Genomic DNA, 20,972 nt, shown 5'->3' with positions numbered 1-20,972 from the left:
TTATCCTGTATCAAGCAGTTTTTCAACAAATTTACTTACAATTTTGCTTTGACTTTTATACATTTATATTATAATTATTCAGTTCTGACACTATACAAGTGTTCATGTCCGTTTGTCCTACCGTTTCAGTGCTTTGCCTTTATGGATGTTGTCATCCTTGTTTTTTTTATGACAAGTAATGTCATGACAAAAATTACTGAGTATGGGGGTGTTGGGGAAATGAATTGGCTAGCCGAGATTTCAAAAAAAAAATTTAATAGAGATAATGTTTTCTACCCCTTATATTTTGCATTGTAATGAGTTAGGGCATTTGCAAGAAGACCTGGAGGAAGACTATCCTGGAGGATATGGAAGAGCTGGAGATGGAGTGGGAACAAATGGAGGAGAGAGCACAGGACAGAACGACTTGGAGGATGTTTGTGTCATCAGCCCTATGCTACAACCGTAGCGATGGGCATTAAGTAAGTAAGTAAATGAGTTATGCCTGTTTTTAGGGCAAAGACATTCTCCCACTTATAGTTTTTAGTTACATAAAATGCTTAATGGTCTACATTTTCTATCACTAGTGCACCATGCCAGGGACCACCCATCCTTGCCTGATTTAGGGCTAAGTATTGATGCAGTCAGGGGACTTGAACCTGACACCTCCTAACAGATAATAGGACATAAAATCATTAAGATATATCTGTAGACATCGTTTTTTTGCAGCTTATTCCAATAACGAAATTAATTCGGGAAAAAATCACGAAACCTATACGTGTTTTTCAGCTGTCGTTGGGGGGCAACACACCGTAAAATTGACGACCTCTCCATTTGCCCCCCAAATATTATTTTAGATTTATTTCACTTGTTGGTTATACCTTATACCTGTTTTTTTTGTACTTTGCTATCAATGTCCTCCTTGTTATTACAATCAATTTATTTTTCTTATTCCTTTTTTCTTGTATTTTCATTTTTTATCTAATTTATGTTGTGTTAAGGTTATGTGCATAGATTTTTAAAAGGGGGAGGGAGAGAGGGCTGTTTTCCCCCTCCCATCAAACCTTTAAAACCTATCATTTTACCCCCCATTGACATACAGACCCTTACAATATAAATATAGAAACAATATAGTAAAGTTTCGCTATATTAAATAATGAGAGATAAGGATTTTTAAACAGAGTTTAGTTGTGTTTTAAATTTCTTGTGTGCATCAAAGTTATTCAATTTTATTATGTGATGTGAGATAAGAAATATCAGGTAATTATAACAAGGGCATAGCCATCATATTTAAATAAGAGGTGGGGGGGGGGGGGGGATATTTAATTGCTAGACAATAAATGAATCTATTCCTAAAAGCTTGAGCTGATATTCTGCTTTAAATAGTCGATTGAAAGAGGGATAATAAGAGTTTTAATTTAATAAAATCAACATAGTTTTAAATAAATAAATAGTCTCTAGTAATAGTAAAAGTATAGAAAGAGAGCAATATTTTTAAAAGATACTAGTGGCTTCGCCCCTACAGGTGACCTAAAAGGAAGGTTCCCCATTTTTATTTTTAAAAAAATAATCAAACAATCTTATTAATTCTTATATAAAAGTAACAGGATGTCTGTCTGTGCTGATGAATCTCTCTTACCAATGAATTGATATGGTTCTCCCTTCTCTAGGTCCTGGGAGGGTTTGTTTGGAAATTTTTCGGGTAAATCGTTCCCAGGAAAAATGCTCCCCACCCCAAAAAATTTTAGTTTCTTTTTAAAAATAAAATTGAAAATATATAACCCCCCTCCCTTTAAAGTTTTTATAGAAGCCTCTAGGAGCAAAGCTACATGTAAAAGTATCAGGATGTCTATGAGTGTGTCCCACCTCAAGTGTCCTCACTGGCCTCTAGGAGCATAGCTGCATGTCCTTATAAAAAAGTAACAAGATGTATGTAATGGTGTCCCAACTCATGTGCTGCTAGTCCCCCCCCCCCAAATGTCATGAAAGGGACCTGACCACAAATAAATTTCTAGTTCTTTTTCTTCAAATTAAGTAAATTCATCACTAATACCAATGACTATGTGTAGAAGAAGCCCAATCTGTCCTACTTTTGATTCCTGTGACGTCATAAAAATGCGCTATTATCCCTCTCTTTTTTAATGGTTTTCTTTCCCAATTCTCCTCTCATCACTCCCATTTTTATGACGTCACATGAACAGATTGAGCTTCGTCCTATGTGTAGCATAAATGCCTGGAAAGCTATCTATAAGAAGCTACTGTGAAAATACGACGAAACGCCCCCTAAGAGGCATTGCCACCCAAAAACCTTTATCTTATTCCTAACTTATTTCATCCATAGTAAAAATATTAGATTTATCCACTGGACAAAAGTTAGGAATCATTTGATGAAACATGAAAATTATTGAAATAAAATTATATAAATGTTTTAGGTGTCATAAGAAAGTTGGTTGCAAGTTGTTTTTCTTCTTTTGCCAATTTTGGCCCTGAAGCCAGGTAAGCTTTATAATAGGAATTCTTTTTATATTTACAAATTTAATTATAAATGAAAACTAACAAGATATTCAATTTTTACTTTGGAGGGGGGGAGTAGAGATTTTTGTTCAAGTTTAAAAAAATGTCTATATGCCTTTTGTACATAGGGTAAAGGGATAATGCATTAATTCAAAATTTAGAAGGTATTTTCAAATCTATGTAACATCTTAAAACTGTATTTTTATAGTTTTTTATTACTAAATATATAATAGTTATTTCTTTCATAGAAATCTTTTAATCTTATGATAGTACATTTCTATATTCGTAGAAAGCTGGATATAATATTATGATAGACATAGTTTTTTCGTATGGATGAGAACTGGTTCCTATCCACCGGATTCGAATGAATACGAGAAAATCTATTAAGTGCCCACCTAGTGTAGATGCACCCTCTTCCAGTTGGAAATTATTTTATTTTCTTGTAGAACCTCACTGACACACATTTTTAAAGATTCAATAAAATTTTATTTTTTTGAACCTAGTAAAAGTGTCTGACTCTGATTATGACGTAAAAAAATAGCAAATGAGAGGCCAGTATACACTGTAATTGACCAATGGTAAAATTTATAGTGGCCTCTCATTGGGTAATTTTTTTTGACGTCATAATCAGAGTCAGACACTTTTACTAGGTTCATTTTTTAGGTTTATAAATTGGATATCATAAGAGAAACTTTGCCTGCCAAGAACATTTTGTATTAAGGGTAATTCTTATTTAATTATAACCTATAACCTTCAATATTTAATTATAACCTGAAAGATATGAAATGTAAAACAATGCTATACTATTAAAGAAATTAAGTATACAGATAAAATTTCTTTAATACATTTAATCTTATTTTGGAAACACAGTAAATTATCCTCCAACAACTATCCACTTATATATATAATCCTTATAATAAAGTAAAAGGTTTTTTTCTGTCTGTCTATACCAAAGGATCTCGTAAACCACAAAACCAGTAGCTTTTCAATTTTGTAAAGAGCTGATCTTAACATAGGCTGAAAAGAAAATATTTTACATGCCCCTAGAGGCCTCTGAGAGCATAGCTGCAAATTTACTTATGTGGAAATAAATACATGTAACCTAATTAAGGCACTAAAGTATTGCACCAAAGATTATTAGATACCCTATTATATAAAGTAACTAGAGTTGGCTCGATATAATTATCTCCCTATTGGCTAGTTTTCTATATGCATATCTATTTCTCAATAAATCTATTTTCCTCACCCGGCATTACTATCTAAAAGAAAGTAAATATTTAATAATTTAAATGATTCTAAAAAGATTTTTTTAAATTATATTTTTTTCTTTACATTACCATCACCAAAGGGTTAATGATGATGATTACAATTTTAGTTTAATATTTGAACACACAAAATGTCGCCACAATCGAATTCTTTTAAAACATAGTTTTCTTAAATTTATCATATTATAAATTTAAATTTTCTTTTTTTATGATTAGAAATTAAATACATCAATATAAGGTAAATAGCAACATGAAATGAAAACAATGAATTTATTTTTATTAAAGTAAAATAATGGGTCTTATCGTTCTGGGCAATGAGAGTTTATTATGGATTATTGGAGCACTATGAGTTTTAATCATATATTCCTTGGAAAACTTGAGCTCGTTTATAGACATTTATTTCCTATATAGATCTGACATGGATCTTGAAGCAATTAAGCAGGCCGTTTTGTACATGTTAAAAATTGGAAGATTTCATTAAATAAAAGTAATCGCAAATATACTTAGTAAATAAGCTTTTTTTGTCTGTAGTGAAGGATCTCTCTAACCGCTAAACCGATATGGTTCTCCTTTACAGTGAATCTTTGTATGAGTCCTGGGATGGTTTAAGGATAATTTATTCTGATATAAAAAAAACTGGGTATGGTTTTAAGCTATTTTTCTGCCCTTCCATATAACTTCATATGTATAGTCCCTAGATGCTAGGGGCGTAGCAGCTAGTAAATATTATAGAGAAGGAAATTTCCATTATAGTGTAATAAAACAATAAATTATGATGAGACAGATAAACTGGTCCTTTCTCTTAAACTTCCCAATTTTTATATGAAGGGAGGCTTCAGCCTTTAATTAGCAAATCCTGAAAATCCTAATTGATAAATGTTTTTCTGTGTGGATTATTTGAGAATTCCCCAGACCACTTATTTATTTTTCTATGTCTAGATGTAATTAGTTAATTAATTTTAGGAATATGTCTCCTTCTGAAGGTGAGAAGCTAGAAGATACTTCTACAGAAAAGTAAGTTATACAAATAATAAGATATTAGCAGTTATGCCCCCTTAAGGCCTCTCGGGGCACAAGGTGGGGGGGGGGGGGGGGGTGACACTTTACATTCAATTTAAGTTTTTAAAGAAAAGTAAAGGGAGTATTTTTTTTCTCATGGATGGTGGTAATACTTTTCATAATAGTCAAAAACCTTCCAAGGACCTATTTTGAAACTACATTGTGAAGGAGTACCATATTGGTTAACAAGATTCTTTGATACAGACAGACATGCGGATCATTACTTTTGAAAGTAATAAGGTTTTTTGTCTGTAGCTTATGATTTCCAAAACCAATAAACTGATTAAGTCCTCCATTTCAGGGTAGCTTCCTTGGGTCTCATGATGAATTTAAACTGTTTTATTTTTATAATTTAAGTTTTAGTATGGTTTTAGGCTTTTATTCTATTTTACCCCTCTATTTGAATTAAGTCTAATTACCTAAAGTAGATTTTTGTTTAATATAATGCAAGTGACTTCGTCCCTTGCCTCTAGGAGCTTTACTCAAAGAGGTAATGGGAAGTCCCTCTCCTATGTAGAATTGTTAATAAATTAATCTATAGAGCTATTTAATTAAATCAAATTAGATAGTTCAATAAATTTCTTTTTTCCCAAAAATATTAGAAAGGTATTTATTCCTCATGAGGGCTTTTCTCCATGGAGTGGTGGGGTTTCCAAATTTCTCTTATTAGTTTATATTTACAAAAAAATTGAGATTGATATTTTTATAATTTGGTGGGGGGGGGGGGTTGTACTTTCCCCCAAGAAAATAGCCTAAGACCACCACACAATCAATAGCTATATAACCTTAAGAGTAGAGCCCAATTGTTTGGAACAGTTATTTGAATTTTTTACTCTAACATGTTATTTATTAACAATATCATTCAACTAGTTAAAGTAGTTATTACAGTTTACCCTCTAATCCTTTTAACAGTCAGGCCCCTAGTCATACCTTTATCGGTTTGGGGGAGGGGGGAAATTCAACTCCTCCCTATTATCTCAGCTTCTATTAATGCTAGAGGGCTAAAAAATTTGTGCAAGTCTCCTGTTTGATCATAAATTTCCAACTGTAAGTGAGTCAAGGTCAAATTTCACCTCGTTCACCCTTTTTTTAAACCTTTGTTTTTTAAGGTTCTTTTTTACTTAAAAATTTCAAATGGCTGTAATTTTCTTATTTATGAAGCTAGAAGAAATTTTTTTCAGAAAATGTTTATCTTTTTGTAAATGTTATACTAGAAAATTAAAACATAAATTTAGGCGGCTGCAGCTGTACTTGGCAGCTTTGATATGCTGCAGTTGGCAGTCGGCAGGAAAACGGCGGCAAATCTTTATAAAATTTGAATATGTTATGAAGACATATTAGAAAAGCTTAAGTTTAAAAGTTGAAGTCTTTTCAAGCCTTTTTAAGATTTCCAGAGACCTGGAGGATTAGGACCTGCAGGATCATACCTGTAAACTAAAATTGACTTTAACACCTATATTTCATATACAAATTTATCACTAGAGGATATTTTAGTATTTTGGTAACATAAAATGCTTGGTTTGCTGGACATAGTAGTATATTACAGTACCACTAGTATAACTAGTACACGTAGAAATATATTTGCATTCTGTATTCATGTCAAAACATTATAATATAGATAATTTTTTTCTTAAAGGAATATGTATTCTGAAGAAGATGTGAAGAAGTTTCTCAAGAACTGTGAAGAAGGAAATCTGGATGAAGTGAATAATGCCCTCTCTAAATATCCAGCTATTATACATGAAAAAGACCAGTATAGTGAGTAAATTAAGCTGCTTTGATCAATTAAAATATTCATTTAACAATGCTTGAGATTTAGTTGGGCGTTATCCTCTTAGGAATTTTTTTCTTCAATTTTTTACAATTTTATACCCCCCCCCCCCCCAACTAATTGACTGGGTTAGGTAAGGCTAGGTTAGGTTATATGGCTAGTGGGCCGAGCGCCCACAGCTAGGCAGGCTAGGGGGCCGAGCGCCCGCGGCTAGGCAGGCCAGGGGGCCGTTTTTCTGTGGGGTGGGGGGATATAAAAATTGTCAAATTTTGAGATAAATTTCCAAAGAGGATAATACCTTTAGTTGATATTATGAATATCTGGGAAAGATGCTGCGCAAAATGGTACAAAAAAAATGACGTCATACTATAAAGTTGTCCAATGAGAGGCCAGTATACATTGTAATTGACCAATGGTAAAATATATACTCGCCTCTCATTGGTTATTTTATCATATGACGTCAATTTTTTTGTACCATTTTGCGCAGCATCTCTGGGAAAGCTTAAAAAATAAATAACATTAATAATATTTACATACCAATAATAAAAATGACAATAAGATTTTTTCATATATTGAGGGAAGGGGGGGGGGGGGTGAGTAGACCTTCTCACTTTCAAAGTTAAAGAAAGATATTTTTTTTTGGGGTGGGTAATTTTTTTTCTATGGCTGATTTCTTATTTGAGGGTGGTGGTACCATCTCCCTCTTAAAATAGTTACAAACCAATCCAGGATGAGAAGTTAACCAGTATAGGAGAACCATATCAGTTCACTGGTTAGCAAAATCCTTTGGTACACACACAAAAAGACTTACACAGATCCTATTTCCTTAAAAAAGGATATTGTTCTTAATCTCTAAAGCTCCAAACACAAGAAACATTAAAGAGTCTGCTCATTATTTTTTATACTTTAAAACTGTATAGAAACACATTGTCCTAAGCACCTTAAGCGAAACTAATCAACCAAAAAACGTCCTATTAACAAAAATTTCCTAGATTTATGACTTGATTCTGCTTTTTTTAAAGGACAAAAAGGAAAATCTGAACATTTACTATTATTTTACTGTTTCTAGAGATTTTTACCTAGCATGAAAAGTAAAAAAATCTTTGTTTGGTTTTGTTTTATAACATCAAATTGCCCATTCATGTTTTAATGACAGTGTAATTCAGTAAAGGGTATATTACGATATTGCCTCTTAGGGGATTTTCGTCAAATTGTCATAGTAGCTTTTCTCCTATTTCTTGCCCTTGCAGGGGGCTCTAACACATGCAGGGCAATCTTTTGAAATTTTGGTAACCCAACCTCCCTCCCCCCCACCACAAAAAGCTATGAAACCTGGCCCTGGCGCTTTTTTTGATTAGGTTATAGGCTAGAGGGCCAAGCGCTGCGGCTAGGTAGGCTAGGGAGCCAGGCACTTTGGTTAGGCAGGCCAGGGGTACGAGCACAGCGGCCAGCGCTCATAGTTTTGTTGGGGGGGGGGGGGGGGGGGGGCTTGACTTAAATTATAAAATTTTTAAAAAAAGTTCTATGTGGACAATACCTATATATTTATCTAACTGTCTATCTATCTACACAGTGTTACAAATAAAACGTTTTCTTTTTTTCTGACACAACCAGAAGGAATACAAAAAAAACAATTAATTGTATTATAATTGGTAATATTACTCAGTATAAATTTAAGTTTATTATACCAGATATTATTTCAGTTGAACAAAAAAAATACAGTAAAAACAGCAGGACAAAGTAAAATAAGAAAGGGGTTAAAAAAGGAAAAGGTTTATATAGAGTCATTAAAGTTAATATGGCTGTCAAACATTGATAAAATACAAAAAAAATTTAACTCCTATTTTTCATAATTACATAAGATATACCACATTGATGAAGTAGCTCCACTACAAATGTAGAAAAAAATTCTAAAAAGGTCTGAAATTTGTTAAAACTAATATTAATATTAACCTAAATTTTCAGGTGAAACTTCTTTGCATAAAGCTGCTGATGAAGGCCACCAGAGTATAGTTGATAAACTCCTACAACATGGGGCAGATGTTCATGTCAAGGATAGAGATGGTAAGTTAATTATGTTTATCCATACTTAAAGGGAGTGTGAACGTAAAAATTTCTCTTCTGATTATCAAATCTTAACATTTTCTAAGCACATTTCACTACACTGATCAACCAAAAACGTCCTATTAACAAAAATATCCAAGAATAATGCCTTGATTTTATGGTATTTTGGGAGGAAAAAAGGAAAAAACAGGGAAAATCTGAACTTTTTTGTTTCTTATAATGTTTGTAGGAATATTTAACTTGTCATATATAGTTGAAACAATTTACTTACTGTTAAGGATTTATTTTATGATATAAAATTGCCAATTAGTTTTTTTATAATGTAGTAATTAGGTAATAAACACCTATTTTAAATTCGTATTATTGACAAAAAAATACCTCACTGTCTACAAAGGGTTGAATCTCATAGGTTATTTAAAATAATAATATTCTTTTTTATTGTGTTGGACAATAAATAACCCACTTTGGAGAATTAGTTTACACTTTTATTAGACTGTTTATAAAGAAATATTGTGTCTTTATTATTTACAAATTTGTAATTAAAGGTGGGCGAGAGATGGGCCATTTTAAGTTAATTGGATACTAATAAAAAACCAGTTTCTAGCTTTGTTATTGCATTTGGTTTTCAATAAAAAATATTGCTTATTTTATCAATTTCTAAGTAACTATACATTGGTTTAAAGCAAGGATTATGTTAAAAGTCAGCTTAACCGTTAGGAAAAATCAAGAACTATGTGAAAAAGTTTAATTTTAGCTATAATGGGAGTAAAAAGCAATTTAATGCACATTTTTTATAATATTGAAAATTGCTTCCTTTCCCTTTACCTTATAAAAATCGTCGGAAAAAGACGTTTTTTAAGCAAACAAAAGCGCCTTTTGCTCTATCTGTGAGATATTATGAATGAGATAATGTTAAGATTTGATATTAAGATGAGAAAAATTTACGTTAACAGTCCCTTTAATTTATTATTGGTGATATTACCTCATATACATAGAAGTTTTTTATACTTTAAAAAAACACAGTAACTACAGCAGGACAAGCTGTTCATTAACTTCATCAAAAGTGGAGTTCAAAAAATGAAATTGTAAGAAGTGAAAAAGTTGATATGGCTGTCAAACATTGAAAAAATACAAAAAAACAAATTTTAACTCCTATCTTTCATAATTACAGAGTAAATACCACATTGATTAAGAAGCTGTGCTACAAATGTAGAAAAAGATTCTGAAAAATATGTATAGTTTGTCAACACTAATATTAATATTAATCTAAATGTTCAGGTGCAACTTCTTTGCATAAAGCTGCTTGGAGTGGCCACCAGAGTATAGTTGATATACTCCTACAACATGGGGCAGATGTTCATGTCAAGGATCATAAAGGTAAGTTTATTATATTTATCCATACTTACTTTATTATTGGTAATATTACTCAATATACATTTAAGTTTATTAAACCAGATATTATTTCAGTTGAACATAAAAAAAGTACAGTCAAAACAACAGGACAAAGTAAAATAGAAAGATAGTGAAAAAAGGAGATGGTTCAGAGTCAATAAAGTTAATATGGCTGTCAAACATTGATAAAATACAAAAAAATTAACTCCTATCTTTCATAATTACAGAAGAAATACCACATTGATGAAGTAGTTGTGCTACAAATGTAGAAAAAAATCTTAAAAGCTGTAGAGTTTTTCAAAACTAATATTATTATTAATCTAAATATTCAGGATGGACTCCATTGCATAGTGCTGCTTTGAGAGGCCACCAGGGTATAGTTGATATACTCCTACAACATGGGGCAGATGTTCATGTCAAGACTAATTTTGGTAAGTTTATTATATCTATCCATACTTACTTTATTATTGGTAATATTACTCAATACACATTTAAGTTTATTATACCAGATATTAATTCAGTTGATAATAAAATAAAAAATAAAGTAAAAACAGCAGTACAAAGTAAAATAAGAAAGGGGGTAAAAAAGGAAAAGGTTTATATAGAGTCATTAAAGTTAATATGGCTGTCAAACATTGATAAAATACAAAAAAAATTTAACTCCTATTTTTCATAATTACATAAGATATACCACATTGATGAAGTAGCTCCACTACAAATGTAGAAAAAAATTCTAAAAAGGTGTGAAATTTGTTAAAACTAATATTAATATTAACCTAAATTTTCAGGTTCTACTCCTTTGCATTATGCTGCTTGGAAAGGCCATCAGGGTATAGTTGATATACTCCTACAACATGGGGCAGATGTGAATGTCAAGAATTATATAGGTAAGTTTATTATATTTATCTATACTTACTTTAATATTGGCGAATATTAAATAGAAATAATTATGAAGGTAAGTTAATTATAGTTATCTATGCTTACTTTATTATTGGTAATATTACTCAATATATATTTAAGTTTATTACACCAGATATTATTTCAGATGAACATAAAAAAGTACAGTATAAACAACAGGACAAAGTAAAATAAGAAAGACAGTGAAAAAAGGAAATGGTTCAGAGTCAATAAAGTTAATATGGCTGTCAAACATTGATAAAATACAAAAAATTTAACTCCTATCTTTCATAATTACATAAGAAATACCACATTGATGAAGTAGCTGTGCTACAAATGTAGAAAAAGATTCAGAAAAATGTGCATAGTTTGTCAACACTAATATTAATATTAACCTAAATATTCAGGATACACACCTTTGCATGAGGCTGCTGGGAGAGGCCACCAGGGTATAGTTGATATACTCCTACAACATGGAGCAGATGTTCATGTCAAGGATAGAGATGGTAAGTTACTTATATTTATTTATACTTAATTTATTATTGGTAATATTACTCAATACACATTTAATTTCGATTTAATTCAATTGAAGATAAAAAAATACAGTAAAAACAACAGGACAAAGTAAAATAAGAAAGGGGTTAAAAAAAGAAAAGGTTTAAAGTCAATAAATTTAATATGGCTGTCAAAAATTGATAAAATACAAATAAATTTTAACTCCTATCTTTCAAATTTACAGAAGAAATACCACATTGATGAAGTAGCTCTGCTTCAAATGTAGAAAAAGATTCTAAAAAATGTGTATAGTTTGTCAAGACTAATATTAATATTAATCTAAAAATTTAGGTGAGACTCCTTTGCATAAAGCTGCTGAGAGAGGCCACCAGAGTATAGTTGATATACTCCTACAACATGGGGCAGATGTTCATGTCAAGGGTGATGAATTGGGTAAGTTTATTATATTTATACATACTTATCTTATTTATACTTTTAAGTTTATTATACAAGATATTAATTCAGTTGAAAATAAAACAAAAAATACAGAAAAAACAGCAGTACAAAGTAATATAAGAAAGGGGGTAAAAAAGGAAAAGGTTTATATAGAGTGAATAAAGTTTGGTGAAGTAGCTGTGCTACAAATGTAGAAAAAGATTATGAAAAATGTGTATAGTTTGTCAACACTAATATTAATATTAATCTAAAAATTCAGGTGAGACTCCTTTGCATAAGGCTGCCAAGGAAGGCCACCAGAGTATAGCTGATATACTCCTACAACATGGGGCAGATGTAAATTTCAAGGATGAGGATGGTAAGTTAATTATATTTAATATCCATACTTAATTTATTATTGATAATATTACTCAATATACATTTAAGTTTATTATACCAGATATTAATTCAGTTAAAGATAAAAAAGTACAGTAAAAACAACAGGACAAAGTAAAATAAGAAAGGGTTTGAAAAAAGGAAATGGTCAACCTAGTCAAAAAAGTTAATATGACTGTCAAACATTGATAAAATACAAAGCAATTTAACTCCTATCTTTCATAATTTTATAAGAAATACCACATTAATGAAATAGCTGTGCTACGTATGTAGAAAAAAATTCTGAAAAATGTGTATAGTTTTTCAACACTAATATTAATATTAATCTAAATATTCAGGAGACACTCCTTTGCATGATGCTGCTAAGGAAGGCCACCAGGGTATAGTTGATATACTCCTACAACATGGGGCAGATGTGAATGCCAAGAATAATGATGGTAAGTTTATTATATTTATCTATACTTACTTTAATATTGGCGAATATTAAATAGAAATAATTATGAAGATAAGTTAATTATAGTTATCTATGCTTACTTTATTACTGTTAATATTACTCAATATACATTTAAGTTTATTATACCAGATATTATTTTAGTTGAAGATAAAAAAGTACAGTAAAAACAACAAGACAAAATAAAATAAGAAACGGGTTGGAAAAAGGAAAAGGTTCAGAGTCAATAAAATTAATATTGCTGTTTATCTATTTATATTTTTATCTATACAAAGATCCATATTTATATTTTTGTTCCTTGTCTATACATCTATTAAAAATGATAAAATTTAAAACAATAAATTAAATATATTTAAATATTTAGGTGAGACCAGTCTTCATAGGGCACGAAATCACATGAGTGTGGTCCAGCTCCTGATTAATAAAGGAGCTAAAATAATAAAGAATAATAGAGGTATCTATCTATCTTACTCTCTATTTATCTTTATATCAATTTATGTATTCACTTGTCTATCTATAAACACATCTATCTATCTGTTAAATATGAAAACAATTATGTTAATATTTTAAAATGTTTAAACTTTCTTCTGTTTTATCTGTTTTTTTGTTCTTTCTATTACACTCTCAATGGTTGGAAAAATATTTTGTCTATGATTTCAAACAGCTTTGCCTAATTTGTTGATATTGTACTTTAATTAGCAACTTAATTATTCAAAACATGGATCTATAAAAAGCAAGATCAATAAATCTCACAAATAACTGAAAATTTACAAATATAAATGGTTAACTCATTCAAAATTCAACAAGAAATATCTGTCCAAACAAAATTCCTTGTAAAATCATCATCATCTTGCACCAAGTTTGAAATCAATAGGAAAATGCCTTTATTAACCATTAGTATTTTTTATTTACCTTAATTGTTTGGAGTGGAGTTGGGGGGCTTGTTAGAATCCACAAATGCCCAGTTCACAAATAACTTTTAAAGGTCGACCAATTTTTTCTGTAGGTCAACCTAAACAAGTACAACCCACAAATACCTTTATAAAATCGGTCAACCTAAAGCTTCTATAGGTCGACCTAAAATTTCTTGAGATCGACCTTTGTCTTTTGTGAATTGGGCTAAAGTTTTTCCAGTTAAATCAATGGTAATAACTATTTTGTGTATACAAAATTCTAGGTCAATCTCCACATGATGTAGCAAGTCAAGATGTCAAAATTCTGTTAGGTATTGTTAAATATCATTTTTAATTTAGAATTGCAAATATAAGTTGTATGAACATCAACTTTATTTGTATGAGAATGAAAATAAGGTTGAGCAGGAGTGTTACTTAAAAGGATGTAAACAAGTGACTTAGAAATGTGTTTAAATATTTCTTTTTATCCCTTAATTTTCACTTCCATTATGTATGAAAATTAAAGAAATGACCATAATGGAAATAATCTGAATAAATGCATTGGACACAAAACTTTATCAAAAGTCATAAAATTTATTTTAAGTACTAATTTACTTTTTATCATCCTAAGACCTAACAAATCAAAAAAAATTGTGCTCATCAAAAAAATTCTATAATTCAAAAAGACTTTTGCAAATCTCTTTAATAAATGATTTAATGTGATTCTTCCTAACATGTTAAAAGCAACTATCTATTTATTTAGAAACTCAAGTGCATGAAGCAGTAAAGAGGGGAGATCTCAAGAAAGTGGAATATCTAGTCAGCAAGAAATTTGACATTAATAAAAGAGATATAGTAGGTAATGTAGTATCATTATACATGAATTAAGAAAATTTTTAATTTTTAAACAAAATTTAAATATAGAATAAGCTAAATTTTGTTTAAAATTTTGTATTAGTGACAATTTATAGTATTTTGGAGACCTGAGCCTCAAAGTTTAATTGCCTTTTTTGGCTGCCAGGATATGAAATTTAGAAAAACCTGTGAATATGGATATTTTTTTCCAATAAGATAATTTTTGCAGCTTTTAAAATTTAATGACAGCTGCTTTTGATATAAAATTGAAATGTTATGAGTAAAAATTATGTTTTATAATAAAATGAATATTAACTTTTAAGTTTATAAGAAAAAAATAAATCTATATTATGAAATTATTTTTTTCTTTAAATGTCAATTAGAAAAAAATTTTAATCCATCTATTCTAAAGTTGATATAAATTTAGGCAGAACAGCTGTAGATGTTGCTATAATTACTGAAGAAATGGAAATTCTAAAATGGCTCATAGAAAATTTCACCTTTTCTAATGACAAATGTAAGATTTTATCTAGTACAGTATACTTAATAAAAAATGAGCAGTCTCTAGAAAGCTACTGGTCCCTCCCCCCCCCCCCCCTATAAAGAAGTAATAATTCTATTTTTTTTGTTTGTGCTCTTTATATACAAGGTGTCCAAAATACACTGTATTTTACAGTTTTGTGAATCAACCAGAAGGAGCATAAGAAAAATAATTATAGGTTTATATACTCTGTAAAAAAAGTACAGTACTATTACTAAAGGTGTTTTTAAATATCTCTGAAAATGCAGCTGTACTGATAAGTACATGCAGGGTAAAAATGCCTGATGCTTAAACTGTGATAAAAATTAGAATCAAATAACTCTAAATGAATTTTACATCATAAATCAATACAATAATAATCATTCATTAGACTAAAATATTTATTTAGATCATAAACTATTTCATCTGAGTGCTGAACATTCCAAATACAAAGCAATGAAGTATCTTCATGAGAAAATTGAAGATACTGGGAAAACCTGGGGTGAGTTAATTTTTCTTCAAAATTGTACTCAATAGAAGCTTGGGATAATATTATAAAGATAGATTTCATTGTGTTAGTATCATTGGTCAATTATTCTGACTTCCAACTTAATTCTTTATTTTGTAAACAGATTTTTCAAAATTGAATACAAATATTTCTAAGTAGATAATGCCGAAATTGTATCAAAATGTTGATAACTGGGTAAAAAATATCCTAACTTTATAAAATTTTTATTAATATTATTAACCTCTTCTATTTCAATAATAGTATTTTATTCTATTTCATCTGAAAACAATTTGTTCATTTTACATAGATTAATAATTCAAAGGAAATATAGTCTAAAATAAAAATAACTCATAATTTCAAGTTTCATATTACATTTAATAATATTGGGTAGAGAATTTTTAAATATCTGAACACCTGGCAAAATGTTTACCTTTCAAGTGACAAATTTTGTAATTTTTTTCATAAGTACATTTTTTTCATTGGATTGAAAAATCTTTGTGGTAAATCATTTTATAAACTTCTTCCAAAATAGTTTTAGATGCTTATGTAGATACTAGAACAGTTGAATCTTAAAATTGTTTATCTGAAAGTTTTGTATTTGTGTCAAAAGTTTTGAAATAACACCTTTCAAGCTACTAATCTAGTACAATTTGAAATATTCCTAAAAGGATGTTGTTCCTTTATTTTCTTACAATTTTGAATTATTTATAAGCTAATTTTATTTATGTATTTTACAACCAATAACATAACTACTAAATTGATTGTTTGATTTTGTGTTTAGAGGAAGCATACTTTAAGAAAGTTAAATCTGTTGGATTGGTTCAGATTCTTGAAAAGAAATCAAACATTGAAGATGTTGAAGATTTTCTTGGAAAATTGTTGCTCCTTTCAAGCAAGCATAGGGAAGATTATCTTGTGACAGAGATATGTAATTTGATTTCAAATCATGATGTAGAAGCTTTTTCAATATGGAGAGAAAAAAATGGAATAAATCAAAATAAGGAAGATCACAAGAAAATGGTACAGAAAATAATTCACTTCACTGAGAATGATCATTCAGTCATGTACTACACTAACATGACTAACAATCTGAAGAATGGATTAGAACTGTTATACACTGAGAAATATGCACATGGTAATAGGCAAGACACCTTGAGGTGCATCAGAAAAAAAGCTGGAAATTTTATGCTGGATGCCTGGTTGATTGATACTTACAAATTAGTGGATCCTTCAGAAGGAATGGGAAGGAAAATAAGTGCAATGATGGCTGTTTCTGTACAAATATTCTTATCCATAATATTCCTTGGATTTGATTATATTTCTGACATCTTATTGTGTAGAGAATATTGGATCTGGGCATTTGATACTCAAAACGCCATTACCAATTCAACATGTACTGCTGAGATTGATTATCAGAGTTGTCTGGCAAATGAGATTCGGTTGAGCAACATGACTGATGATGATTTTATTCCACAAGTAGTTCAACTGATTGAAAATGTTACCTGTTCTAGGACAAAAAAATGGACCTCTTGCATTGAATTTGATGTTGAAACAACTCAGGAGAAATACATACCAGCTTTCTATATCATGCTTATGACAATCATTGTTTCTACATCAACTTATGTATGGATTACATATAAAACTAAAGTAGATGTGAAAGGTTCATATTGGATGAAGATACTACTGAAGCCTTTTTGGCCAATTTTATACGTCATAGATGAATATAAGTTGAGAAGTGGAACAGACAAGGAACTTAGCTCTAGCCTCAAAGAAAAAGAATCTTCCTGGAAAGTTTTAAAATCAGTTGAAAATGGAATTGAGAACTACATTCAATTCTTTATACAACTGTTTCTATTGGCTCCTTATATCAGCTTCCTGCAAACCTTATCTTCTGTAGAACTGTTTGAATTGGGACTTTCTAATGTTATTGGCATGTTCAATCTTTCTACGACTTGTAATGAGAATGGAGGATATTCTGCGCTTGGTAAGCTATTCCTGTCGATACTGTCTTTGAGCTATGGTATTGCATCAAGAAATACTTCAAGAAGAGGCCAGACTTTGAGTCAAACTATCAAAAACCTTGTTCTCTGGTTAAGTTATGTCCTTCTTTGCTTTGTTAGAGTTATGGCAATATTTTCACTTCTTGCACTAGAAAACCCTGTTGTTCCTGTCTTACTCTTTGCTTCTCTTCATTTTGCTCTGGTGTTTATGGTACTGATGATAACAAAGGAATTTACTTTTGAGAAAAATGTGAAAAGCATCTGGAAAGATGAAAAAGGGAAAATAGGAAATGAAGGAAGGCAAACAGTTGTCTGGAGAAATTTCTGTGCAAAGGTTTTAACAGAAACATTTACTTACATTTTAAGCTGCATGGGGTCCCACACCATAATGATGAGCTTTTATGATGTCAAACAAGGTCCAACATTCTTCAAACAGTTTTTGTTTCAATTCTTGGTTGCTGTAGAAAATGTAATTCTGTTATCACTTCCTATACTATGGACCGAAATCTACCCTACAACAGACTGCTTCAGAACAACTTCCTCACAACTTATCTTGGCTGCAACTCTTTGGTTTGCTGGAATTTGTTTACTGGTAAGGTTTTATTCTTGTCATTATAATACATTATTTACTTTAAACTGTAAGTTGTTTTCATGATAAATCAGAATAGCATAAAATCTCTGAATATTGTGAGTATTTCTTTGTTTTATTTATTTCTTTTGGTGAAATTATTTTGGGGTAGTGGGTAGCAATGTAAGGTTAGAATAATGTAGGCATAGGCCTTGCAGGGTTAGAGAATCCTGCAGGGGATGTCCCCTAAGAATGAGTAAGAGAATTTCAATCAACTTTAATTGAATAAAATTTAGGAGTGTCAAAGTGTAATAGCTTTCAGAACTTTTTTTTGCTGTTACCACTTTTTATTTTCTTTCAGCCCTTTTTATATCTTTTGGCTGAATATACAGAAGTCCATTAATTTACAATAACAAAATATATTTTTATAGGTGGTGTATTACAAGCTAATACATCCTATGAGTGATGTCAATGGTTCAGAACTATTTAAACATGTTTCTCAGTTGATAACTTTTAAAAAAGGGTATGTTTATTACTATTACTAGAAGTATCTAAATTTCTAAAAGTCCATAAGAAAAGTGTTAACATCACCAATATATCTAAAACCTTGCAAATGTAAACTATTCAAAGTTATTTTTTAGAAATTCTTCCTAACTTTATGTTAAATTTTCAATAAATTAGTTAATAATGATTTTATGCATTAAATAAACCTAAAAAAATGTGCTTTTAAAATTTTTTTTTTATATTATTTCTTTATTTAAATTTAGCTTTCTGTGCAAAAAGAGAGGAGAAACAGTGGCTGACAAAACAAAAGAAGGATCAAAACAAGGTAAGATTATTTTGGTAAAAAATTAGTGTCATATTAGATCATATAGGTTTTTAGTATTTGTAACATATTAAAACATTTCAGGAATAGTCCCTTTTGTGGCAACGTACTTTTAAAATGGCTTTTTACATTTATTTTATGTTAGGTTAGGTTATATTGGGTTAGGTGATTGCCTCACAGGGTTAGGCAATTGGCCCCACAGGGTTAGAGCCCCACGCAGGGGCTAGAAATAGGAGAAAATTTGTCTGATTTATTTTTAGACAAACTAATATTTAAGATATTGAAGCTGTTGAGAAAGGCAACATTGGAGAGTCTGAAAGTTTGCTGAATGTCATTGAGGTAAATTTTTCTTTATTCTCAAAATCCTTTCTAAATATTCGTATGTTGGAAATTAAAGAAAAACTGTTATATATTATTTTAAATGATAATCTAAAGAAATAATTGTCTATATTTAAAAGTTAATAAAATTACCAATTACTTGAAGAATAAAATGTGTTATAAATTTAGATTTTTTTAGAATAACAATGCAATATTTAAAATTACAGGATGATTGCAGCTCTAGGTCTAATGTGGAATATCAAACGACTACTTTTGAGACTAGGGTAAGTGTTTATTTACTGAATAAATTCTCCTTTATAGGAAAGATTTACCTAAGTCAAGAAATGTGTTAATTTATTTAGATTCAATGCTATGGATGGTTTTAGGCTATTTTTATTATCTCTTCTTTATGATTTTTTATATCAATACAGAGATACTTATATTATAACATTTTTCTAGGATTAAGAATAATTCATAACTTAAGCATATAATATATGCAATTATTTCCTATAAATTAATTTAAATGAATAAAGGTTAAAAATCCACATGTTGCAAATTGCTGAATTATATTAATGTTTACTATAGGCTGATGTTCAGCATGCAGATGTTCCTAAGTGTGAATTGTCTAGTCAAGACTCAAGAGAATAAGAAATTCTCATACTAGGTATTTTAACTAACTTTTGCCTTATATTTGGGGTGACAGGATAGATTATTAATAATAGAGTTTAGCTTTGAGATGCATTGCACCCAATTTTATAATTTTTTGGATAAACCTCTTGCTTCAAATCTTAAAAGTCTCCCATGGAAGACAATTAAGGCAGTTTTGTCTTGGTTTGACACATTTTTCAATCTTTTTTTCTGAAATATGATGAAGTAAGATTTTCAAATTCAAAACCCAACAAATAAATATTTATGTAATTTTTTAGGGACAATATCACCATGGAGCTTCCTAGTCAAAGTTTCTGAGTCACAAGTCAAACTATTTACAAGAAACAAATAACAAAGGTATTTAAGAATTGCAATATAAAAATTAAATGTGGCAATTATAAATCATTAAACCAAATCCTACTAAAGCTACTAGACTAGTCTCGGAGTAAAGGATTTCTTACCAATATAGATAAAGCATAGCAAAACCGAAAATTCTAAGCAATATTTTTTTATTTTTAAAGACTAAATATTGAAATGTTTAAGCACACTTTTAAGTAAAGATTTAAATTTGTTTAAGTTTATTTGTTCATTTGTTTCTTTCTAGAAAAAGCTTGGAAATATGTTTTTTTCTAAAGCTTTATAATTAAGTATCTTCATTTGTATTTTGTTGCAAGAGTTCAACAAAGCTGTAAAATTTTGTACTTTTAATTATATTTTTAGATTTGCTTCTTTTTTTCTATTTTTACTTTTAATTTTGATTTTTTACAGTAACATACAATCTAATAATCTAAAATTTAAAACAGTTTTTTAACCCAAGTCACATGTTTTAAAATTTTGTTACATTATTTGATTTCAGAGATTAATTTCATCTATACCCTCTTTTTATCAAGATTCATTTTAGTTATATAAGCAGCTTATAGTAATATCATTTTAAACTTATCTCTAAGTTTAGTTTAAATATTAACAGTTAGAAAACTTGATGATATGACAATTATTTGTAAAATGAATTATGATTTGGGCCCAAAGTTTTTATGATGGTGCCATTAAACATTGTTGTCAAACCTAAAATTAACTAGTTTTAGTAACGAACCTACTCTATAATTTACTTTGTCAGTTCA

At 29.8% G+C, this 20,972-nt stretch overlaps 1 protein-coding gene across 1 annotated transcript; it reads left to right on the top strand.

The window, feature by feature from the left end:
- Nucleotides 1-265: 265 nt before the first annotated feature.
- LOC145306885 (uncharacterized) lies at nucleotides 266-19,854 on the top strand. Its single transcript, XM_080149227.1, has 21 exons — nucleotides 266-444; nucleotides 4,722-4,772; nucleotides 6,454-6,575; nucleotides 8,554-8,652; nucleotides 9,931-10,029; nucleotides 10,377-10,475; nucleotides 10,833-10,931; nucleotides 11,349-11,447; nucleotides 11,788-11,889; nucleotides 12,152-12,250; nucleotides 12,606-12,704; nucleotides 13,896-13,943; nucleotides 14,375-14,470; nucleotides 14,894-14,983; nucleotides 15,396-15,488; nucleotides 16,276-18,086; nucleotides 18,494-18,585; nucleotides 18,830-18,891; nucleotides 19,166-19,227; nucleotides 19,434-19,490; nucleotides 19,792-19,854. The coding sequence occupies exons 1-21, from the start codon at nucleotides 266-268 to the stop codon at nucleotides 19,852-19,854; spliced, it is 3,621 nt and encodes a 1,206-aa protein (XP_080005353.1).
- Nucleotides 19,855-20,972: the final 1,118 nt, after the last annotated feature.

The sequence above is a fragment of the Acartia tonsa genome, chromosome 15, assembly GCF_053477335.1.
Source record: "Acartia tonsa isolate MP-2025a chromosome 15, ASM5347733v1, whole genome shotgun sequence".
Classification (NCBI taxonomy): Eukaryota; Metazoa; Arthropoda; class Copepoda; order Calanoida; family Acartiidae; genus Acartia; species Acartia tonsa.
This window is presented reverse-complemented; position numbering and strand designations above follow the sequence as displayed.

Excerpts from the sequence above, each read along its gene's own strand:
- LOC145306885 (XM_080149227.1), top strand. The coding sequence starts at position 266 with ATGTTTTCTACCCCTTATATTTTGCATTGTAATGAGTTAGGGCATTTG. Across the intron at positions 12,705-13,895 it reads GAATGCCAAGAATAATGATG|GTCAATCTCCACATGATGTA; the intron begins GTAAGTTTATTA and ends ACAAAATTCTAG. Across the intron at positions 18,087-18,493 it reads TTGCTGGAATTTGTTTACTG|GTGGTGTATTACAAGCTAAT; the intron begins GTAAGGTTTTAT and ends ATATTTTTATAG.